This window comes from Myodes glareolus, chromosome 10 (genome assembly GCF_982192425.1).
Source record: "Myodes glareolus chromosome 10, mMyoGla1.1, whole genome shotgun sequence".
NCBI lineage: Eukaryota > Metazoa > Chordata > Mammalia > Rodentia > Cricetidae > Myodes > Myodes glareolus.
In genome coordinates, this window is record NC_142035.1 from 26,074,836 (window position 1) to 26,099,763 (window position 24,928).

Here is a 24,928-nt window from a genome sequence, read left to right on the forward strand (position 1 = left end):
TTCAGCTGTAGTGTGGACCACGGGCACCCTCATGGCCCTTACTGGCAATACTCTGGAGCCCAGAACTGAATCATCAGAGAAGATTATCTGGGGAATGGAGGGGGAGGGGGCAGCAGAATTTGATCAGATGGACCACAGCAGGGCCGGCCAGTAAACACAAAGCCAGAAGGGACCAGGTAGTGCACTTCCAAAGAATGAACAGCAGGGAGCGTCAAAGGCAGTGGAAACAGGCCCAACTTCTGAATGCAATCTCAAGACTGATTTTGTCTGAAATAGAGGTTGTAGCTGAGGGAGACCGGCTTTGACCTGGAGAGTGTGGAAAATTTATAGGGCATCCTTAGAAGAATAGCTTGAAAAGTTATTAGGATGATGACACTGCAGATTATTTACTATAAACTGATAATCAGAGAAGTGGTTTTTCTCTTTCTTTCTTTCTTTCATTTTTTTTTTTTCTATGAGCTTGGGAAGGTAGTTTTGCTATCTCTTTCTATAGTAGGGAAAATGAAAGCCCAGAGAAGTAAATAACCAGCCCATAGCTACATAACACGTAAGTTCCAGAAGCGGGCCTGTGAGCTATGGCTTTGCTGAGTCCACCCACCCTTTGTGCCTAGTGCTTTCCCGCTGATTGACACTCATATGTCCCTGGTTCTTACCTGAGCTCAATGTGGGCAGGAACACTAACTAACTAACTAACTAACTAACTAACTAACTAACTTGGGGGTAATGGAACATCATAACTAAATAGCCCCAGGGTTGGACCTGCTCATCTTGATTCCCAAGCTCTGTGACCTTGAGCCTGTCTCCCAGGGTTCATAGGGAGATTGACCTCTAAGATTGCCCCACAGGTAAGGACAGCATCTTTCATATAGAGTCATTTCAGAGGTGGCTAGTTATGCCAACAGTGTGGCCAAGTATCTTGCCTTGTTTATTTTCTTTAGCTGTGACAGGGAGCGTGTGACTCTATTTTCTGAGACAGTTTTATGTAGCCCAGGCTGACCTAGAACTCACTAAATAACCGAGAATGACTTTGAACGTCTGGTCCTCCTGCTTCTGTCTCTCAAGTGTCCAGATTATAGATGTGCACCACCGCGTCTGGTTTATGGGGGCTGGGGGTCAAGTCTGGGACTTCATGTGTACTAGGCGAGCACTCTGCTGACTCCGCTACATCCCCAGCCCCAACAGGAGCTCGTGCTGCAGCCTTTGACCCTTGTCTGGCAAGGCTCCTGCTGGTTTGACTGCTATTCTTTAGTAACAGGTCACACTGTTGTTCCTGGAGGACCGGGGTCACTGGGACAGCAGTGCCAGGCCTTGATTTCCATACACCTCTGGCATTCAGGGCTCTGAAAGTCGGGCCTCTGGCTAGACCTTGCCTGTGGTTCTGGCATTTGCATACTCAAATGAGTTCCAACCTGGGCCTCACCACCAGGCTCAAATTTGCTCAGCTGCAAATTCCCTCGGTTCCCACTGGGTTGCACGCCACGCCATATCCCTTTCATCTGTATCACACAGGAGGCTCTGGCTGACCAGGCTCAGCCCCTTCGTTTTCTCTTTTGTCCTGGTATTTTCTTTTGTCCTGGCATTTTCTTTTGTCGAGACCCTCTTTCCTATTCCTCTGCATGTGCAGAATTTCTAATCCCCAGGAGCCTCCTAGAGACCACTTCCTGGTGACTCTTTTCCTGATGACTCCTGGATCAAGCCATGCATCTCCATAGCCCTATTGTCAACCATGCTTTCCCAGAGAGCAGAGAGCGTGAGACAGGGTTGGAGGAAAACAGCGTCTGTGCTGTGTCAAGGGGGCAGGACAAAGGACAAAGAATCTCTCTCTCTTTCTCTCTCTCTCTCTTTTTCTTTTTTCTTTCTTTCTTTCTTTTTTTTTGTATAGCACTGGGATTAGAACCCAGGGTGCCATGCACCTAGCAAAACTCTGCACCATTGAACCATTTTTTGTTATGCTTGTTTATTTTAAATGGGGTTTTAAGGCTTGCACATCCCTTCTCTTTGCTGGATTCTGCTTTTAAGACTGTGAGTCAGGGCCGTGAAGGTAGTAGGTGGAGAGAGCCCATGGTTAATTCCCTTGGCTCATACGCAAGAGAACTGTATGAGGCAGTGGTGTTTGCCATTTTCATGGCTGTTTTACCCATCCCTCCCCTAATCAGCCCTGCAACTTAGGCCACTGCAGAACTTCCTTGAGTTTCAGTTTCCTTTTTTTTTGGTTTTTTGAGACAGGGTTTCTCTGTAACTTTGGAGCCTATCCTGGCACTTGCTCTGTAGACCAGGCTGGCCTTAAACTCACAGAGATCTGCCTGTGTCTCTCTGCCTCCCCGAGTGCTGGGATTAAAGGTGTGCATCACCACTGTCTGGCTCAGTTTCCTTATCTGTATTTAACCTTGTTCTTTTTTTTGACAATCAGTAGCTCAGATCTATCTTGGAACTCCTGATTGTCCATCTTCTGCCTCCTGAATGTTAGGATTACGGCCATTCGCCCTCACATTCTTCACACCTCCTCAGGACTGTAAAGTGGGATGACAGTCACCCTCCTGTGAGCAGACTCTGTCTGCCTGCCAGGATTCATCCCTCTTGTCCAGCACTGGCTCTGCTCTTGCTGCCCTGACTGGTTTTGGCCAGTGGGGTATTGACAAGTCAGTCAATGCAAACAGAGACTTAGCCACCAGTTACTCCCCGGCTGGGTCCCTTGGAGCTTTGATGCCGGCCTATAAAGAAGCTGATACGGAGTGATGCCAGGTGGTGGTGGCGCACGCCTGTAATCCCAGCACTCGGGAGGCAGAGGCAGGTGGATCTCTGTGAGTTTGAGGTCAGCCTGGTCTACAAAACGAGTTCCAGGACAGCCAAAACTGAGTGACGAGAGGCCACACAGAGAGAAATTATAAGGATCACCTTGGACATTCTACTCAGGTCCCCTCGGTTCACAGAGTGATCAACCTAGCCTGCTACAGTCAGCCCAAAGAATCATGGAAAATATTCGAAGTTATTATTTCAGGCTACTAAGTTGTGAGGTGATCTGTTACATAAAGAATGGATAACTTCCATGTAGCTCAAAGGAAGTGCCTTCTCTGGATGTATAAGGCCCTAGGTTCCATGCCTCACACCCAAAACCAACCAACCAACCAATCAACAAAATGATTTCAGGAATTGGAAAGATGTTTCAGTGGTTAAGAGCATTGGCTGCTCTTCCAGAGAACCTGGACTGGGTCCCAATGCTGCATGATGGCTCACAACCATCTGTAACTCCAGTTCTAGAGGATCTGATTCCCTCTTCTGGCATCTGAGGGCACCAGGCATGCATGTGACACACAGACTTACATGCAGGAAAAGACCCACATATCCATATATAAAAAATAAAAGATTAATCTTTTCTAAAAAACCCATTCCATAGTTTTGATGTGCGCTCTGTATGAATTGTTCTATATGAAGAAAAGTCTATGTCTGTGGGTTCTGCAGTTACAGACTCAACCAACGGCACAAGAATATTCTTAAAACAATTGCATCTACATTAAGTCTCTAAAGACTTTTTGTTTGTTTGTTTTGTTGTTTTGTTTTGTTTTGTTTTCTTCAAGACAGGGTTTCTCTGTCTCTTTAATGCCTGTCCTGGAACTAGCTCTTGTAGATCAGGCTGGCCTCAAACTCATAGAGATCTGCCTGCCTCTGCCTCCCTAGTGCTGGGATTTAAGGTGTGCACCACCACCTCCCGGCTCTCTACAGACTTTTAAAAATGATTATTAACCCCTAAACAATATAAAATGCATTAATGTTGGATTCTGTAAGTCACCTGGAGATGTGCTAAGCACTACACAGGAGAATGTGCCTGGGTTATTTGTAAATACTTGATTTTCTATAAGGGTCTTAAGCTTTTGGTATCTGTGTGGTCCTGGAACCGATCCATGTACATGTGGAGGGGTGGGTAGTCACACAAAGGACCCAGAGCACCCAAGTGGCGTCACCTCTCCTGACCATCATTGGCCTAGGCTCACCTGGGCTGAGAAGTCAATGAGCTTCGGCAATGGCTGCTTGCTCCCTTCTTCAGTCTTCAGAAACTCCAGCAGGCTTCCTGCAGAGGGGAGCGAGAAGGAACACTGCCTGCTAGTCCGTAGGGAAACACTGTTTTCATAGTGGTAGAGGGTTTTCTTCTTTGCAGTACAGGGACTGAACCCAGGGCCTCAGACACAAGGCAAGGGCTCTACTACCCAAGCTACATCTCCAGCCAACTTTCCTTCTGAGACGGCATCTTGCTATATTGTCTGGCTGGTCCCCAGTTCTTGGGCTCCAGCCATCTTTCCACTTCAGCTAGCAGAATAGCCACAACTACAGGCTTTCATCACTGCCCAGCCACGACGCTCGAGTCAGAAGCGTCTACTTACTGCCCCTACTGTCTGAGCGCTAGAGCCTGAATTTCTCTGAGAGGACTTTTTGGTTGCTAGTTGGATTCTTTGGTAGATGCAGCCTCATGAGACTCGGTGCCTGGGGCCTGGCTTTAGGAAGCCAGCCGATTGCAGATTTGGAAAATGGAAATGGTTTTGAGATTTCAAATCACATTGGATGATGGTGTGTGGGATGTTAATCCAAAAATGAGCAGGGACTGAATAACTCTCTTAAAATAAATTAATAATAACAACAACAATGATAAAAAAAAAACCCTGGAAAAGCCAGGTGTGGAGACACAGCATTTGTGAAGCTGTAATCCCAGGTTGAGAGACTGAGGCAGAGGGCTGTTGTGAGATCAAGGCTAGCCTGGGCTACATAGTAAGGGCCAGGGCAGCCTGGGCTACAGAGTGAAATCCTGTCTCAAACATTCCTGAGATATACTGAATGACCACAAGTAGGGTATCCCAAAGCTTAGTAGCCCGAAGTGACGACATGAACATTTCCCATGATTCTGTGGGTTGGTCATAGCAGGCTAGGTGACCCACACTGTGAAGGGAGATGACAGAGGAGGAACATTAAAGATAATGTCTCATCTTTATGGTCTCTCTCCATGTGGCTTCTTGTCCCTTAGTACTCCAAGCAGGGCTTCTTTACAGTACAGCACCAAGGATCTAAGATCCTAGTCACCAGGAAGCCACGTGCCTCTTCTGTTGTCTCAGAGACTCTGCCTGCTCCCTGCTATGAAGGCCCTGCCCTTCCTCTCCATTAACCACCCAGCACGTGATTTCACTCTGTGAGCCAGGAGGCTGGACTGACGGTTGGCGCTTTGTGGGGATTTGTTAGAAGTGCCAGGAGAGCCAGGTCAAGGTCATCTTTGAGTCCGAAAGAAGTCTGCTTGGGCGGGGCACGCACGCACGCACGCACGCACGCACGCACGCACGCACGCACGCACCTTTGGCCATGAACTCCGTGACGATAAAGATAGGCTCCTGAGTGACCACGGCGTGCAGCTTCACCAGTTTGTCATGCTGCAGCGTCTTCATGAGGTTGGCCTCTGCCAGGAAGGCCTCCACAGACATGCTCCCTGGCTTCATGGTCTTCACCGCCACTTTGGTGTGCTTGTTGTAGGTGGCTGGAGAAAGCACGGAGCAAGGAAGGGGATTAGGATCCAGCATCCCTCGAGGAGCCCTCCCTGCCCACCTGCTCCTTTAAGACAGCGCGCCCCACTGTGGCCTCAGCTCTGGGATGGAGACCGGTTCCCTGCTCCCTAGCTGAGTGCAGCTCAACAAACCACCTCAGTTGTCTGGGCCGTGCTTTCCTCATCTAAGTGAAATGAAAAGAAGCACTCAGTGTGAAGAGCGGTTTGCAAGAGTGAACAATAGCTTTCTGTGTGAGCTTGGGCACGCGTCTGTCACCCCGGAGCTCCCAAGGCTGTGAAGCGGGAGAGCCGGCAGCTCCAGGCCAGCCCATGTCTCAAGTGCCAGACTGGAGCTCGGTGGCACAACACTCGCCTGGCACATGCAAGGCCCCCCCCTCCCTCCCCGAGAGCGTGATCCTCAGCACTGTAAACTAACAGCAGTAACAGTAGTAACCCTTAAACCACAAATTAGATTGTGACACGAGCCTGCAACACGGTGTTTAACACTGCCTTGAAATAAATTCCGGACTCACTGTGCCCTGCAGGCCCTGCTTGACCTGGCCTTGCTCACTTTTCTGTCTTCCAAGTTCACCCCAACACACACTACTAGTGACTAAGCCAGGGCCTCACGCTGGGAAAGTGCTCGGTCACTGAGCTACGAACCCAGCCCTCTTCCCTCTTTCACTTTTTATTTTGAAACAGGGTCTTACTAAGTTGTCCAGGTTGGTCTTGAACTTGAGTCCTCCTGTCTCAATATAGTAGCTGGAATTATAGGCCTGGGTCTCTAAATTCAGACTTGCTTTTTAAAAAACAAAATAAATACTCTCTCTCTCTCTCTCTCTCTCTCTCTCTCTCTCTCTCTCTCTCTCTGTGTGTGTGTGTGTGTGTGTGTGTGTAGGTCAGAGGACAATCTTTGACAGCCAGTTTCCATGTTCCACTGTGGATTCCAGGGATTGAACTCGGATCATCAGGCTTTTGCGGCAAGCCTTTTTACCTGCCGAGTCATCTGACTGACTTCACTCGGGCTTCTATACACTAACCACCCTGCATACACCTGTCCCTCAAGTCTTCAGCCACCCTGCTTCAGGGCTCTTGTTTCTTTCCATGTGTGCTTGGATGTCAGGAAGCTCAAATCCAGATTTGTGAGCTTCCTGCAGTGAGAGCATGGGGCCTCAAGGGACAGCTTTTTTGTTTTGTTTTTATTGGCCCCAACTTAGTTACTCAGATCTGTCTTTCTTGTGTTTCCTTATGGTTTCAGTCTTTTATTCAGTACCTAGCATAAGGAGGCTATCAATAAATGTAGCTTTTAAATCTTACTGTGTGGTGGTACATGCCTTTAACTCCAGCATTTTGGAGGCAAAGGTAGGTGAGTTCGAGGCCAGCCTGTTCTACAGAGCTAATTCCAGAACAGCCAAGACTACACAAAGAAACTCTGGTGTCTCGAAAAACCAAACCAAAGCAACCAAATAACCAACCAACCAATGTGCTTTATCTGACTGAATGTTTGCTTCTCTTCGAGCTGCCACACGAGGGAGTGTTAACTCGGCGGGCCAGGCATTGTGACCACCTACCTCCCCATGAAACAGGAATTGCTGTTCTTAAAAGTGGGACAAGGACTACCGTGGTGCATCAGGCCTTTCTGGCACCCCACCACATATGGAATGTCACTGGGCATTGTGGCTCTTGATCTGAACAGCTAAGTACCTGGAAACCCATGTTCTTTCTACCACTATGAATTTTCATCATCCCTAGAGTTCCTGAGTATGTCAGCTCCAAAAGGCAGGCTGCCCAGCTCCACACAACAGAGGGCATTTGCCATCCAGGACTCGGGCCTCTTAGAGGGCAATTCTTTGACCCTTAAGGCTGGCCACAAAGGCAAAATAGTGATTTCCCAGTAGGTGATTTGGTTTGTTATCTGAGGAGTGGCCCTCTGGGGTTATTATTTAAATCTCCTTCTGCTGTGCGATAGCCCTGCACCGGTAGGGCCCTCCCAGCATGGCCTTGTGGTTCTCTCGCCACTGCTTCTTACCCATCCACACTTCTCCAAACTGCCCAGCTCCAAGTTTCTTCTCCATCTGGAGGGATTCTCGAGGTATCTCCCAGGCATCTTTCTCCCATGGCTTCTGGGGTTTGGGAGACACGCATGGCACTGACAGCTTCTGGCAGAGCCCGTCCTTTCCCTCTGAAACAAAGTGCCCAGTCAGCAGAACAGGACGAGATGCTACCTGTATCCCCCCACCCCTGGTGTCCAACAAGCCTAACCCTCAGGATTGTCCCACATGACTGGTCAGGAGACCTCGGAGTGCTTCAATGCTTCATGCAGAATCCCATGTGACTGGGATTCTGAGAGACAGACCCGTCTCAGTGGGGGATGATGCAATCCAGAACTTGCCTAGAAGTCACCAGACTCTGGTTCCTTCTCTAGAACCAAACAACCCTTGTAAAACATGGCCAAGGTGTGGAGGAATTAAAGCTGTGGCTGGCGGTAGCCTCCCAACTGGGATGCACCCTGAAGTGGGGACCAGCTGAAGCTCTACAGTCAAATGTGGGGGCCTGGCCTCGGGAGGGACTCACTCTTGTAGTGGACCACAAGTTCCTGCAGGCTGCTGAAGGTGCTCCTCGGGGAGATGTAGAAGCCTCCACTGTCCAGGGTCCGGATCTTATAATGCTTCACCGTGTCTCCGTGCTGGGGGTCATAGTCTCGAACAGACAGCGAGTAACTCCCTGCATTAGTCCAAGAGAAGCCCATCAGAATGGCACCTTGGAAACCTGGCCACCTGGTGTCAGTACCTTGACATCTGTATGATTGCCTGTGAGGCCCCTGCCGGTCTCATGTCAGCTCATGGGCACTGGGCAAATTCTCAGATCGTTAAGGGTGAGCTTAACGACCACGGGGCTGCCTGGGTTCCCACCCCAGGCCTGCCATTTTCAGCTGTGAGTCCTTGGACAAATGACTACATGGCCTTTTGCTGCCTCAGTTTCCTCACCTGTAAAATAAGAGTAGCCATGCTGTTCAATCTCATCACAGTGCCCAGTGATCAGCAGAAGTAATGCTTGTAAATGACTTGAGATGGTCAGTAAGCTGGACATCACTATCACTCATTATTTCTGATCTATCATCTATCCATCCACCTATCTATCATCTATCTATCTATCTATCTATCTATCTATCTATCTATCTATCTATCTATCTATCTATCATCTATTTAATGACGAAAAAGCCAAGATGCCATATTAAATTGGTAGAGAGAGAGAGAGAGAGAGAGAGAGAGAGAGAGAGAGAGAATCAGAAACATACAAATAAATGAAAAGAGAGAACATCTGGCCTAGTTACTGACATGTGAAAAATGCACTGTGGTCAACTGCATAATGGTTCCCAGCGAATCCAGAGGGCTGTTTGTCAGAGGGAGGCGGTTAGGGAATGCCCAGGGGGAGGCAGGTGCTGGAGAGGAAAAGCTATGAGCCTAGCCATGCTGGTGGCCTCTCAAAGCCTGAAAGGGCAGAAAGTAAAATGCTGCCCACCCCCACCCTACGAGCCCCCAGAAGAAACCAACCCCACAGACACGTTGACCAGATCCCAGCAAGCTCGGTCTCCTGCCTTTCGGAATTGTGAGGTGATACAGATACACAGCTTGAAGCCGCCAAGCTTGCAGCCAGCTACGACACGGACCGGAGACACACAAGTCCTCCAGTTTGTGGCCACAGTTTGCCATGTACGAGCTGTGCTAACTAGCCTTTCTGCCTTTCATTTTTTTCTTTTTTAACAGCACAGTGTCATGGGATTTGGGGGAGGTTTAAATTGCTGAATGACAGCAGACTGTACATGCCAAGCCCTGTTCTAAGCATGCTGCTAAACGAACAGCGAATGAAGAACACATTTCAACACATCAAGATTACACGGTGGATCAATGGGAATAGTATGCATTTTAGAAATTAAAACTACATGGATTATATTACTCATCATAGCGAATAACCTCATAAGGTAGAGGCTTTATAGTATTGCCAATCCTGTTTTATATAGGTGAGGAAACTGAGCAAGGAGGTGACATACCTTACCTGGAGTCACAGAGCTGGTAAGTGATACGTTTGGGTTGAGGGCCCCTCCTTAGCCACCCTGTCCCAGTCAAGGGGGGCCTGGACAGGGTGTGCAGGATCTGGGAAGCAGCCAAGCACTCATGGCCTCATTCTAAATCTATCTGATCCCCAGCATACCCTCACCTGCAAGGGCTGTGGAAGCTAGTTCAGCCCACCCTCCTGTCCACAGGTCTGCCATGGTACCGTTGATTTCTCTGCTTCTCCGCAGAGGTGGACAGCCCAATCTCTAAACTATCCTAGGCACAGATGGAGACAAAAGGCTGGGCCTCCCTGCAGCCTAAATGATTGCTGGCCTCAGACACGGATGGAAGAACTGGTCCCAGACACACAAATGCCTTCAATGTCCCCAAAACTATGTGCCTCACAGTTCCAACCAGGTCACACTTTATACAACTGACTTGACCTGTTCAAATCAAGTGACTTTGAGAGCAAATGACAGTCAAAGGCTCACTGCGCCTGTGGAGTCTAAACTCAGAGGGCGCCTGCCGCAGTGCTGCCCTGGGAAACTCACTGGGGCAGTGCTGGGGGAGCCATTCTCTGTGGTTTGAGGTTATATGTATACATATATTATAATATAAATTTTAAATATATGTATTTTAAAACACCCACTCAAGATGCCACCTTTTCAGTACAGAAACTTCAGGACAAGACTGCTGACATCTATCCATGACATCTTCCTATCCACATGTCCCCAAAGAGCTCTCCCTTATATCTTAATGGAGTAGGACATGCATGTCATGGCATGCTTGTAGAGGTCAGAGGACAACTCTCAGGAGTTGGTTCTTTCCTTTTTCCATGTAGCTTCTGGGAATCGAACTTAGGTTGTCAAACTTGATCAGGCACCTCCGGCAAAGCCATCTCACTGCCCCCACCAAGAGAGAATTTTGAGTGAGTCCCAGAGGTGGTTTTGGGTCTAGCTTTAGCTCACCCCACAGTGTTTCTTCACCGAGGAGGAATGGGACTTGTAGACAGGATACAGTAGGGTGGCTATTTAAAAAAATTCAGCCAGGAGCTAGAGAGAACAAAGTGTCAGCAGGAGGTTTGTTTGCCATCAGGGTTCAAACCACTTCCATTGACCTAAGCCTGCATCTACTGGAACTGAGGAAAGCCACCTAGCAAAGACCCTTAGCCTTCCCACTGCTCAGAGCAGCAAAGGAGGGGAGAAAACCTGGCAGCATGGTCTTTTGACTGAGCCACTCAGCCTTCCTCAGAGACTCTCCCTAGGGGTTGAAGCTGGCACCATGGGGCACAGGAAGGCAGGGAGGACAGGCATCACCTTTGGTGGTCTCACTGTCCCTGATCATGAAGGAGCCTAGCACATTGCCAGGAGCCAGGAGTTGGCGCTCTGCATCCTTCCGACTGGTACCCTTGAAGAACCACCTGCCAGGAATGAATGAGGACATGGTGAGCCTCAGGATGGATTGACATTTCCTGTTCACACAATGCCCAGGCCAAACTGGCAGAGCCCACCCAAGCACCTGACTTCAGGTAGCGTTTTTCTTACTTTTGGGGGTGGGTTGGTAGGAAACAGCTATTCTCTCTCTCTCTCTCTCTCTCTCTCTCTCTCTCTCTCTCTCCCACCCCCGGCTATTTTGGGTACTGATGGAAAGTTCTCGTTGAAGCAGCTGAAGCAGTTCTCAGCCTCGCTAGGATATGGAGCGGTTTGTATACCCGATGGGGAAAGAGTCTTGAGAAGATGTCAGTGTGCCTCAACCCTGCCAGGTGACTCCATTCTGTTCTCTGCTTCCTCAGTTATCAACAAGGGAGAAAGATAGCTAACATTCATCTTTTTTATTCTCCAAGACAGGGTCTCACTATGTAGCTTTGGCTGTCCTAGAACTTACTATATAGACAGGCTGTCCTTGAACTCACAGAGATCTGCCTGCCTCTGCCTCCCTAGTGCTGGGGATTAAAGAAGTGAATGGATAGTTCATTCATTTGTTTTTTTTTTAGTTATTTCTCTCCCCACACATTTTGTGTGTGTGTGTGTGTGTGTGTGTGTGTGTGTGTGAAAGAGAGAGAGAGAGAGAGAGAGAGAGAGAGAGAGAGAGAGAGAGAGAGCTAGTGTCCATGGAATCTAGAAAAATGCCAGATCCCCTGGAGTTGGAATTAAAAGCAGTTGTGAACCTCTGTGTCAGGAACCAAAAAAGTTTTCTGGAAAGGCAGCAAGTGTTCTTAACCACCAAACCTCCAGCCCCAACTTTACCAAGAGACCCAACTCTATGCATTGTCACCTTTCTTATTCTTATTTTATAGTGATCAAACTGGAGAACCAAGAGGACAAGTAGCTTGGCTGCGGTCATGCAGCTTGGAAGAGGAAGAGACGGGATTAGAACCTACACAGCCTAACTCCAGAGCCCATGTGCGAGAGCTCATTCTCAAGAGGGAGGCAGATCGTGCATGTGCAGACAACCAGAAAAACCAGTGTCCCTTTTTGCCAGTGGGATATGTTCAGAAGGAAGTAAAAACAGGCTTCTTAGGAGACATGTTGGACAGGGTGTTAGGACAGGCCTCTGTGACCTGAAGCATGGGAAAGAAGCAGCCAAGCTGAGAGCCACAGCGAGAGGGTGCCGGACAGGGATAGAACACTTACTCCTCTGTCTCCAAAGAGTTAACACGAGCCACGTAGTTGCTTGGGATGTAGCCTTCTTTCCGGGTAGCCAGGGATCGCGCCCTCCACCACTCCCCAGACCTAAGAGAAAGGAGGGAAAGAAGGGCACAAGAATCCTTCAGTCTGTTGTGGTCTCCACTCTGGCCTAGAAAGCTCCCCCTCTTCACACACTCAGGAAACCGGGAGGGTTAGGTGTAGGGCACCCAACATGGGCCCAGGACTAGGGTAGGGGAGATGATGGTCTCCACAGGAATTTGGGGTCACAGATCACATGCCGAGTCTTTGGACCCCTTTTCTTTCCTGAATTCCAGCCACGACTGGACTACCCTTACCCAATTCAGGACCTGTGTCCAGGAAGCACTCACATTGACTGTTCAGCTTGGGCCTGGAGGAGAAGGCTGTGGGCTCAGGGTTTGCCTGTGCATGGCCAGGTCCCATTCCGGGGTTTCAGTACAATCTGAACTCTTGTAGCAACCCCTGATGGTGAGAGCTGTGACGATCACGGGTGGGGACCTCAAAGACCCCGGGATGTCTGAGTGCAAAGCCTCCTGAAGGGGCCTGGCCTGCGGGGACAACTGAAGCCCAGTCCCAGGAGCCTTAGGGAGGCTTTGCGGAGAACCTGCCTGTCACTGCTCCTGTTACCCCAGGGGTAGCAAGCTCTTCCTCCTCTAGGGCATGCCATCAGGTTCTCATCTGTCCTTTACTCCCAGAGTCAGACAGGCTTTTGAGTTCTTTACTGATGCAAAACAGGATTGTTGCTAAGCCTTGTGGGTGGGTGTGTCTTAGGGAAGCAGGCTAGAACTCACTCTTCCAAGACCACCATCTGGTCTCCCTTCTGGAAGCTGAGGTCTTCACGGTGAATGGCCTCGTAGTCATAAAGCGCAACCACAACGATGTCCTCCGAGCCTGCCGGGAAGGGAGATGTAGTTCTCAGCACCCCCCTCTGAACCCCTGTGCACCCCACTCCCTTGCCTGTCTCATAGGGTGACTGAGCAGCCTCCAGGGCTGGCATGATGCTGGCTAAAGCTTGCAGGACTTTGTCCACATCACAGGGCAATGTTCTAGAAACATTGAGCCCCGGGAGGGAACTGGGGTAATTCAGAGGATATTCAGGGATGGTGTGCTGGTTAGTTTTTACCAACTTGACACAAACCAGAGTCACCCAGCAAGAGGGAACTTCAAGTAAAGAATTGCCTAAGTCAGACTGGCCTATGGGCAAGTCGGTAGGGCACTGTTTTCTTGATTGATGGTTGATGTGGGAAGGTTCAGTCCACTGTGGGCTGTGCTTCCCTTGGACAGCTGATTGTATAAGAAAGCAGTTGAGCAAGCCAGTAAGCACTGTTCCTTGGTGATCTCTGCTTCAGTTCCTGTTTCTAGCCTCCTGATGACTTCCTACTTTGAGTTCCCTCAGTGAGGGACTGTGACCTGCGAGTTGTAAGAGAAAATAAACCCTTTCCTCCCCAAGGTGCTTTTGGTCATGGTGTTTTGTCACAGCATATCACACACACACACACACACACACACACACACACACACACACACACACAACCAAATTGATATAGGTGTTTTTGACTTTTTCCCACTAGCTACAACTCAGAACCTAAGTTAATAGATGGCACGCAATGCCATGACACCTGCTTCCAGATACTCACCTTCCACAAACCCTGGGGGCATGCTGTTGCTGTTGCCTGGCCCCTGCAGGAAGAAACAGGACAAGGACATGTATAGAGATGAATATTTTGCATTGGTATGGATCTTGGTTTATTGACACAAATTTAAGATCAATTTTGTTATACGTATATTTCTGCTCTTGATTAAGGTATTGTGTTTGTGCAGTTCATTTAAAATGTATAATTAAGAAATACAGGTTGATAGATAGTCATCTATAATATTCAGGCTTATAATCAGTTAGGTTTTCTAGATGTACAGAGATATATTTCAGATGGATAGTTATTCTTCAAACCTTTCAAAGACTAATAGAATATGGCATTTAAAATGTTTTAAGAACTTAGGACTTTTCATGATAATGAGACACATCTGCTCCTGGCAGCACCAATGTACTTCAAGAGAATGATGATCATCGAAGAGGCTCTTTATGGAGTTTATTGGCCATTTGGGCAAGAAACTGCTCTTGCCTGGACTGCTTGATGGTATGCTGTATAAACAACAGGACCCACAGGCCATGCCTCTTTATGTTCCATATGCATGATGGAGTCTGTCCCTGAGAAACCTGGTACCCAAGGTACCTTTGGACATCTCTAAAAAACACTGATCTGGACCAGTTCCCTCACTTCTCCAGTATTCCACAGCAAGAGCCCAGGTCACAACCTAAGACATCTCCATACAAACAAATGGATCATTATATATTTATATCAAACATGTATACATATTTCCTGTGGACACACACTTGGTAGTGGATTGGTAAATGCATGGATAACGGTTTTTGAATGTCCATATCAAACTGTTAATGATAGATGCCTTTAGGGAATGTGTCACTTGTGGAGCTCCGTAATTTATGACTTTTTATCTTCCACAAGAGTGTGCCCCATCACACACGTCATTAGACATTCATTTGAGGAAGCATCGAGGGATACTTGATTTTTGTTTATTTTGAAAGATTCTTAAAGGTTCTGAGAAGTCCTTAAGGAAGGTGCCTGTGTCATTCGGGGTTTCTCAAACAGATTTAGCCTGGGAACACCTTCTCTGAGAAACATTCTCTTCTCTTACCTCCACCTCTGGGCCAGCACCGAGAAGGAGAAAGCAACATGAGCTGACGACTGCACCCCGTCATCTGTCCTCAGGAAGGACAACCCAAAGCTGTCCTTTGGAACCAGGGCTTCTCAAGTGAGGAAAAGACCCAGGAATGGCTAAGGGTAACAGTATGTAACCAACTCGGATGTGACGTCACCAGTGTGAGAAGTTTGTGTAACCAGGCTGTGTGAACAGAAGTCACGTGCAAAGAGAGGGAGGTGACCATTGCATCATTTTCCCCTTCCCAGGAATGGTTGTATTCAGAGCCTCACACATGGAAAAGGGCTCAGAAGGGCTGGGCCTGGGGAAGGGTTTGCCTTCATAGTGGGCTGTCACTGGGTGAAGGAACTGTATGCCTTTGGAACAGGCTTGGGATTGTCCTGGAACTTGCTCTGTAGACCAGGCTGGTCTCAAACTCACAGGGATCTTTCTGCCTCTGCAGAGTGCTGGGATTAAAGGCGTGTGCCACCACCACCCAGCTTAGCCTTTCTTTTTAACAATAAACCATGAGTCCTAGGGATTCTCAGGTTCTTGGGCTTATGTGGGAAGCACTGTACGGACTGAGCTATCTCCTACTTCCTGCATTACACCTTCATTTTGTTAAGCGCTCCCGCTCTTGCTCCTAAAGCCACTGTGGTGATCTGCATAGGCTCCTGCCTTTGAACACTTGGTCCCCACCTGATGGCACTGTTTAGGAGGCTGAGGAGGTGTGGCCTTGCTGGAGGAAGTATGTCACTGGGGGTGGGTTTTGAGAGTTAAAAGACTCATCCCATTTCTGGTTCCTTCTCTATGGCTCAAGATGTGAATGTTCAGCTCTTGCTCCAGTCACCATGCCTACTGCCTGCTGCCTGCTGCTTCTGCTCTGCCATCATGGGCTCACATCCTCTAGAACTATGAGCCCAAATAAACCCCTTCTTCTATAAGTCGCCTTGGTCATGGTGTTTTAACTAATAGATCCACTATTGCTGTTTTTGTTTTGCATGTGTGTGAAGTATGTTTATGCGTGTTCACATGTGTGCACACCTGTGTACAGCTATGTGTGTATATGGTGCACACATGTATGGAGCCCCTGAAGTGGATGCCTTCCTCCATTACTCTCCACCTTATATATGGAGGGAGGGTGTCTCACTGGCTAGCCTGTCTAGCCGGCTTACTCTGGAGAGCCTGTGTCTCTGTCTCTGAGTGCCGGGATTGTAGATGCTGCCGGGCATCCAGACTCTGGTCCTCCCACTTGAGCAACAGTCCTTTATCCACCACGACATCCCTCCGCCCCAATAGCACTGCTACTCTCCTTGCTGGGATTGCTGTTATACCCTGGCCAGGCAGATGGACAGCCATGCTACTGCTGTTGTCACGGGTCTGCTGCACTGCTGTAGACAGGGCCCAGGCTCAGGGCCCACACTCGATTTGATTGAGAGGCAGAGACCTGGGCCAGAAGCAGCTTCCATGCCTAGGGAAGCATTTTAGAGGTGGCTCATGGGTACCAACGTACCCTAAGTTCACTTAATGGGGCTAGGGCCAGAAAGGGTTTGAAGGCCCTATGGCAAGGGCTGGATAGCTCCCAGGGGTGTCATACTCACCAGCTTGTTGGAGGACGTGGGATCCGGCACATATATAGGACCTTTCTGATTGGCACTTGGCTCTGTTTTCGAGACCTTGCTCCCATCTCGAAGGAACTTGGACTTCATGCATCCCATCCTATAGCCAAAAGAAGGGAATACAGGAGTCTTCACAGCCCCAACCTGCCTGCCAGTCCCGAGTGAAACCATTTGGGTCCTCAGCTTCTTCCTGACTCATCTGCCATGCTGCTTGGCCAGAGACCACATGGCGTTCTAGTCCTGGGCTCTAACTACCAGCAGAGTGGGTGGGGGGAGTCTATTGAGGAGACTAACAGAATCAGCACAGCAGAGCTGTGGAGCAGTGTGGGGGAACGTGAGTGGTGGGCAGTGTCAGCTTGGGGTTAGGAAACTGAGCGGATGTGTGGCCCCTGCACACCACCATACCCCTGCACACCACCACACCCCTGCACACCACCACACCTCACTTGCCGTTCCTATCCGCAGTCCCAGCAGGTTCTCCACCCCTACTGCAGAGCACTGGAAGGATGGAGAAAATTGTAGCAATGGGGACCTCTCAGTACAGCCTCTGGATGGGGCCCCAGCACCCCGAAGAGCCTGACATAAGATGCAACTACACTGTCACTATGTGCTAAGTCCCAACAGTGAAGATGTGTAACGTGGCCCCAATAATCCAGAAAAATGACTGGGCACCATATTCCTTGTATTACGATTGACTTATAACTCTCCTTTCTCATCCTCCCTTCCTTCCTTTCCTCTTCTTTCTAGTGGATTTAGCTGGTCATTCATTCATCCATTTGTTCATCCAAGTTACACTCAAAAAAAAAAATAAAAGACAGGTTCTCCTATATCCTAGCCTAGTCTCCAGCTCAGCTGTGTCGCTGAGGATGACCTTGAACTTCTGCTCCTGCCTCCACCTCCCAAGTGCTGTCAATTACAAGCATGCATGCAGCATCACACACCATGTATGTGGAGCTGGGGTCCACCAGGACTCTGCGCATGCTGGGTAAGCAATCTTCCAACTGAGCCCCATTCCCCGCCGACATTTATGTTAGTTTTTCTAAACAGCGAATAAGACAGGCCAGTTCACGTCTGATGAAGCTCAGTTGGAGATGAAAAGGAGACAAGATAACAAGTTTGTGGACAGGTAACTGATGGGACAAATCTGGTGACAAGTGTGAGGGCAGTGGCACACTTTCGTGGGGTGTGCCACTCTGGGGAACTACTGGGCAGGGCTCTGGAGACAGGACAGCTGGGGAAGGCCTTTCTTAGGTGACATTAGCCCCGGTTTCTGAGTCCCACAACTGACTCTCTGAAGGTAGAGTCTGGCAGGCAGCAGAACCAGCAAGTGCCAAGGCCCTGAGGCCGATCTGTACTTGGAGAGGTGGAGCTCTCCGAGCGGAAAGGTATGTGAGAGACCACACATCTCACAGGCCAGGGAGGAACTGGGGTTTCCTCTAAGGCGGGCAGGAACTGTGGAGGCTTTGGGGTTTAATTTCGGTTACTTTAATTTTTATTTTCCAGACTGGCTGTTGACCCTACCCCATTGTGCTGCCTCTCCTGGGCATCAATCGCACTATAGGCTGAATCCCTGGTTGCTGGGAGAAGTGTGAGGGACTATGGAAGCAGGGTGTGGGCCCCGTGGGGAGAATGCTGTGGCCTCTAGCCATGGGTGATGGCGGTTCTGGGGGACCTTAGAGGAGCTAGGACCCCACTTCCTCTCCAGCTTTGCCGCTGTGTTCCTCGGAGGAACCACGTTCACCTGTTTGTTTGAGACCGTCTTGCTATGTAGCCCAGGCTAGCCTCAAACTCACATCCTTTCTGTCTCAGCCTCCTAGTGCCAGGATTACAGCTGTGTGTCACCACACCTGGGTGCTGACCTACTAACTTAATTGTAGGGAGCTAAGGGCATAGCTTGGTGATAGAGGGCCAATTTTGCATGTGTGAGACCCTGGGATTGGGACCTAGGGATGGACCCCAGCAGTGCATACATGAAAACTTCACGGTAGAGTGGCCAAAGTATTTCTTCTTTCATGTGTTTGCTGAGAAAGCAGGCTGCAAGCCACTGTGGAGGAAGGGCTGGCTTCCCCGGCACTGCACGGCTCTAGGGCAGCGAGAACTCGCTTCTATTATGGCCAGACCACTGAACACACTCCATCTCATGGGATCGCAGAAGCTACGAAGGCTTGGGCCTGGGTAGTGCTCAGATGGGAAAATTCAGTTATACTTAAGTTGTTAAAGCCAACCTGGGTTACATGAGACCTTCTCTCAAAACAAACAATATAAGTCTTGAACAAGAGCCAAAACCCAACATGATTTCTTCTGTTTACCGACATGTACGGGAGAGAACACGGTTACACGGTTAGATCCCTGGAGTGCTAGATCACTAATCTGAAATTTTGTGACAATGAATCAACTGCTTGATACTTTAAACCTGAAACCAGCATCTCTCGATTTGTGAGAAAAGTTCTGGGAAATGAAGTGTCATCTTGGGTGTGTGTTTTACTTTGCATAAGATCACAGTACACTTGGTATGTTTTGATCAGTCGGAGGAACTTGCTGCACGAGGCAGGGCAGCTGTGAGCGCTGCTGCGGTGAATCTGCTGGCCCCAATCACAGGGCGCTTATTAAGCATCATTTATATGGATGATTTACATATTCATGAAGACCCAGTCCCAGGCCCCTCTCAGGAAGGATGGTGGGGTTCTCTCTTTTTTTCCTCTTTCTTTCTCCCTTCCTTTCCTGGCGCCGTGAATGGAACCCAGGACAGCATAAATGTCGAATAAGAACCCAACCACTGAGCTATGCCCCCAGCCTGGATGGTGGGCTCTGTTTCCCAGGGTGGGTTTTCTAAGGTTGCTGACAGAAGTGAAATGGCTGGGCACAGTGAGCCCCACAGAAACTTCAGCCCTAATATTTCTATTTACGAGCAAATGTGCCACCAAATGGGGGCGTGCGGTAGGAGGTATGACTCAGTGGTATAGCACTTGCTAGGCATAGAGGGGCCTTGAGTTCGAGCCCCACCCCCTACCAGATAACACACAAACAAATGGCTAAGAGACAAGGGGAATCTGCAGTTTGGCCTGGAGCTGCAGCCTCCACACAGCAGGAACTTTTGAAACAGGAAATCCCCATCACTTTGGAGCAGGTGTACCCATGCCACAGCATGTGTGTCGGAGGTTCAGAGGACAGCCTTGGTGGCTAGCTCTCTCCTCCACTGGGTTCTGAGACAGAGCTTTGTGAAGGAATATTCCTGGAAAGGGGCCGAGTCTGCGGAGGCGGCTGATTAACGGATTAGATCCCCAGTGATGTACAGAGAGGCTGCAGCCAGAACCTAAGAACAGTTAAACCTAATTACATGCTATCTTGAGTTTCCTAAACAGCCATTCCTTGACCACCTCTAACATCCTGTGGCTAACAGATAGAAACCTTCTGGAGTGGATTGACTTAACAAAACCCTATTTTCCACCAAGCGAAGGGCTAAGAAAGCGAGCCAGCAGCATCTAAAGCCTGGAGTGGAGACTCTCCAGCTTTGCCGTAACCACCTAACTCATGTTCCCACTGATGTGTTTAAAGAATGTCTTGATTGATGATTGTCTTTGTCTTGTTACTATAAAAACTTCATGAGCCAGGTGGTGGCGGTGCACACCTTTAATCTCAGCACAGTGAGTTCGAGGCCAGCCTTTTCTACAGAGTGAGTTCCAGGACAGCCAGAGCTGTTACACAGAAAAACCCTGTCTCAAGAAAACAAACAAACAAAAAAATAAAAAAATAAAGCCAAAACAAACCTTCATGCGACTTCTCCATGTTGGAGCATGGAATTTGGGGGTAACCTAATCTGCATTCCTGTCTGTGGTCACTCTGCTCCAGAGTAAACTCACCTCTTGTTCTCTGCTGCATCTGTTCAGGCTGGCTGGTCTGAGAGCTTCACTGGATTCTTTCTCCTGCCTCCACTTCCAATTCTCCCATAAGGGTGCATGAGGAAAAGACACCTGTGCTGCTGTGTCCAGTTTTTATGTAGTTCTGTGGATCCAAACTCAAGTTGTCAGACTTGCTGGGGAGTATTCTACTGCTGAGCCATCTCCGCGGCTGCTCACCTGCTCAGAGCACCTGCGCTCTTTACAGCAAAGTGTCAGGATATGGCTTTTGCTGCATGGATCGAGTCAAGAAGTGAAATCTGAACTCACAGAATGGAAGCCACGTTCATATGGAGAAGCCACTGTTCGAGACAGTGGTAGACTGGTTGTGGCCTGGAGCGGGGTGTGGCGAGTTTTGTTGAATGGAGGCATCTTTGGTTTTAGCGGATGATGGGGGTTACGGAGGTGGATGATGACAACGGCAGTGCATTACGGATATTTAAATGCCACTAGACTACACATTCAAGTGGCTAAGGTGAGAGATTCTGTGACATACGTATTTCCTACAGCCTGCTTCTATGTCACATTTACCATCTCTCTTCCCTTAATCCCCTCCCTCACACACCATTCACAAAGATGTAAATTTATATCTAGATTCTGCATTTGAGAGAATACATGCTATTTGTCTTCCGGAATTGGTCTTATTTCACTTAACATTCTCCGTTTCATCCTCTTTCCTAAGAATTGTGCCATTTATTCTTCTTGAGAGCAGACTAGTCCTCCATTCTGCACATGCATTTCATCTTCGCCATCCATGCAGCTGCCGGTAGACCTCTAGTGGTTCCACTTCCTGGCGGCTGTGCTGACTGACAGCCCAGAGGGGTGCAGCTGGGTCAGACGGCAGCGCTAGTCAATGTTTTTGAGGAACCTTCATGCTGATTTCCATAGCGGCGGCTCTAGTTTTCACTCCTGTCAGCCAACAGGGACAGGGGTCCTTTCTTCACGCCCTCTCCAGTATTTGTCCTTGCCTTTTGACTTTCATTTGTTGAGACAGGCTCTCAAGATGGATCCCAGACTACCCAGGACTCATGGCAACCCTCCTACCACAGCCTCATTTGCTTTCTTGTTGATAGCCATTCTGACGGGGTGAGCGAGAATCTCAGCGTAGTTTTAACTTGCATTTCCCTGTTGACTAAAGATGTTGCAAACTTCTTTCAAGTACTATTGGCCGTTTGCATTTCTTTCCTTGAGAACCATCTATCCAGTCCATGTCCTACTTACAGATCTGGGTTTTTGACATTTAACATTTGCAGTTTTTAATATTATAGTTATTAATCACTTTTCTGACTTACAGCTGGAAAATACCTTTCTCAGTTCCATAGACTTGCAGAGTAATTTCACACAAGGTCATTCATAATTCTTGGAGTCCTTTCCAGAAAGTTCTTGTCTATGCTTCCCCTGCCAGTTTCATGTCTTGCACGAGGGTCCGTTTTGACTTGGTTTTATGCAGAGGAGATAGAAGGATCTATTTCCATTTTTTTACATGTGCATACTCAGTTTATCAACTGTGGATTTAGGCACTAACCATCATGCCTTGACCAGAGAAACTTCTCTGATGAGACCTGAGAGTGGCATTAATCTATGGATGTTTGGTACAATATCTGTTAGCAAAATAATAGAAGTTTGTTCACCCCTGGAGCTTATGAACTCCCCAACAGTGGATTCGTGGCCAGATTAAAAAAAAAAAACAAAAAACTAGGCATGCATTCGAGTCTTTAAATCTAATCATAAGGTTCTTGGCTACTCCTCTGCCATTTCTGCCACTGCACCCAAGGCGGTAAACTGTCACCTAGACCTAGAAAAACAGACGCCAATCTTTCCCCCTCACATGAGGGTCCTAGCTCTGAACCTTTAGATTTGTGTGTTTAACTTGAAGAGCCTGAAGAAGGGGAGAAAGAAAGTTTTTTCCCCTAATTCTGTGAAGAATACCATTGGGATTTTGATGGAGGACTATGTTGAAATTGTATATTGTTTTCAGTAACATAGTTATTTTTGCAATATTGAGTCTGCTGTTAATCCATGAACATGAAAGTGTCTTCTTTATTTTCTTTCTTAGATGTCTTGAAGGTTTTTTTTTTTTTTTTTTTACGGTGGAGGTCTTTTACCTCTTTGATTAGATTTATTCCTGGGTAGTTTTAGAAAACTGTTATGAATAAGATTCTCTTTCCTGATTTAGTTTTCTACAGTTCATTATCAGACATAGGAAAGCTACTGATTTTAATGTTGACCTTTTATATGCAAGAATAATTTAGCTATAAGTGTTTATCGGGGCTAAGAGTTTTCTGGCGGAATCTATAGTGGATTTTGGGTGCAGTATTATAAACCAGGCATGGCAGCTTATATCTGCAAATCCAGCACTCAAGAGAGTGAGGTAGGAGGATCATCATGAATTTGAGACTAGTCGGAGATACATAGAGAGTTCAAGGCCAGCCTGACACTACAGAGAGACCCTGTTTCAAAACAAATCAAACAAAACCAACCAACAAACCCAAGAGTATAGGATCATGTAATCTGCAAATAGGGATGATTTGATTTCTTTCCTATTCGTGTTCATTTTTCTGTGTTTGTGTTCTGTTTTCGTGTTCATTATTCTGGCTAAGACTTGAATCACTGCATTGAATGAGAGTGGACAGAATAGGCACACTTATTTTATTCCTAATTTGGGAGGAAATGTTTTCAGCTTTCCCCTACTTAATATCACATTGACTGTCAATCTGTGGTACAAAGCTTTTATTCCGTTGAGGACCTATTCCTTCTATTCCTGGTTACTTCAGGGATTTTATCACAAAGAGATGTTGAACTTTATTAAAGGCAATTGCTGAATCTATTGAGATCATCATGAGATTTCTGTCCATAACTCTGTCCATGTGTTAACCACGCATCAGTATTACACTTGCTGATTTGTGAACATAGAGCCATGCTTGCATCTCCGGGGTGAAGTCAACCTGGATGGTTGCTAAGTGTGATGAATTTGTTTTGCAAGAGTTTTATTGAGACTTTTTTGCAACCATGTTTTTCAGGAACATAACTGTGTATGTCTCATTTTGCATTAGGGTAAAGTTGGCTTTGTACTGTGAGATTAGTTTTCTTTTCTTTCTATTTTTATAGAACAGTTTGAGGAAACACTAAAATCTGAACCCTTCAGTGTAGAGTGAAGGCTGAGTCTGGCAATTTGGGTACTGGGGTTTGGCCACAGACTGGTTGTGAAACTGGACAAGTCATCCTCCCTCTCTGATTTTCATTTTTTTTTCTTTCTGTAATTAGGAGACACTTGATTCTCAGGCTTGACTTGAGGTCTCCTGAGACAAAGTTGTGACAAACTTTCCAAAACCCCCACACGACCATTTCTTGTCTAATGTGGTTCCTAATCAGGCACTGAGAGCGGAAGTTGCCCCCAGTCCCACATTACCTCAGAACTTTTGACGGTGTCTAGGACCATCCTCAGGATGCTCCCTACTCTTAAGTCTGCAGGCACCACATGGGAGAGAAAGAAAAATGCCAGCTATCCTGGCTGGTCATTTTCAAGTGCTGTCATGCTGACTGCAGGTCTTCTCAGACTCCAAGCCAAGGAGAGGAATGGACCTGCTTGAGCATCCTTGGGTTGGGCATGAAATTCTGAAAGCATTAAAGGTCTAACCCCACCTTTGCCAAAAGCTTACTGTGTGACCCAAGGCAAGCCTCCATTTCTCCAAAGTGTAATGAGACGTTCTCTGAGGGAGACAGCTGTAGTTTCTTCCTACGTGGTGTCTGTTTGTCTCTGTTAGGAGCAGCTCCCCAATTTTCCCCTGAGGACTGCTCTCTCAGGCTCAGTTCATGGATTGAGGTAGCCTTGGCTCCAGTCTCCTGCATCCTGTGTAAGTGTAGGTCTGTGACCAAGTTGGACCAATCAGAGCTGTAGCCACAGAAATCAAACTGGGTGTGGCTAAGTTCTGACCAAGGATCATCAGTCTGTGGCCTCTGTCTGGGAGAGCCGTTTTTGGTAGCCAGAAGAAGCCAAGAAATAGAGACATCCAGATTCCCAAACTCAAGTGCAGCCTGAATTGAATTTGGGGTCTTGTGAGCTTTCCAATAACCTCCTCTGCTGCTTGGGACAATTTGAATTATATTTTTGTTCCTTAATACCAAGTGTAGATTTCTGCCCAGAACTTAGGAGAGACTTAGGAGGAGGTTGCAATTTACACTTAAGAGCAAATGGCTGATTAGCCAAAACTTCTCTGATAGCAGACTTTGGTACAAGGGAAGCTAAACTACCAGGTCCACTGATGGTGAGAATGGGAATATGGATCATTGCTAAATTGATGGCACTGAAGCCATTGGTACCTAATGAGTGCCTAGCACATGAGAGGCCCGCCATCCAGGTTTGGGGAGTGAGCACATTGTATTCTCCTCTCTACAGGCCTTACCATATAGACCTGTAAGCCAACAGAGCAGATTAGAAAGCCATTCTTCAGGCCAGGAA

The 24,928-nt window shown here is 47.8% G+C and overlaps 1 protein-coding gene across 1 annotated transcript in view; it reads right to left on the reverse strand.

Moving 5' to 3' along the window:
• Hck (HCK proto-oncogene, Src family tyrosine kinase) overlaps positions 1-24,928 on the reverse strand; it is a 42,057-nt gene that overhangs the window by 9,664 nt on the left and 7,465 nt on the right. Inside the window, exons 2-10 of the mRNA XM_087911103.1 lie at positions 16,556-16,673; positions 13,877-13,919; positions 13,031-13,130; positions 12,207-12,305; positions 10,890-10,993; positions 8,093-8,242; positions 7,548-7,700; positions 5,333-5,512; positions 3,990-4,066 (exon numbers count right to left, since the gene is read on the reverse strand). Coding sequence (XP_087767229.1) covers positions 3,990-4,066; positions 5,333-5,512; positions 7,548-7,700; positions 8,093-8,242; positions 10,890-10,993; positions 12,207-12,305; positions 13,031-13,130; positions 13,877-13,919; positions 16,556-16,672 — 1,023 coding nt within the window. The 5' untranslated portion in view covers position 16,673. The remainder of the gene's footprint in view (positions 1-3,989; positions 4,067-5,332; positions 5,513-7,547; positions 7,701-8,092; positions 8,243-10,889; positions 10,994-12,206; positions 12,306-13,030; positions 13,131-13,876; positions 13,920-16,555; positions 16,674-24,928) is intronic.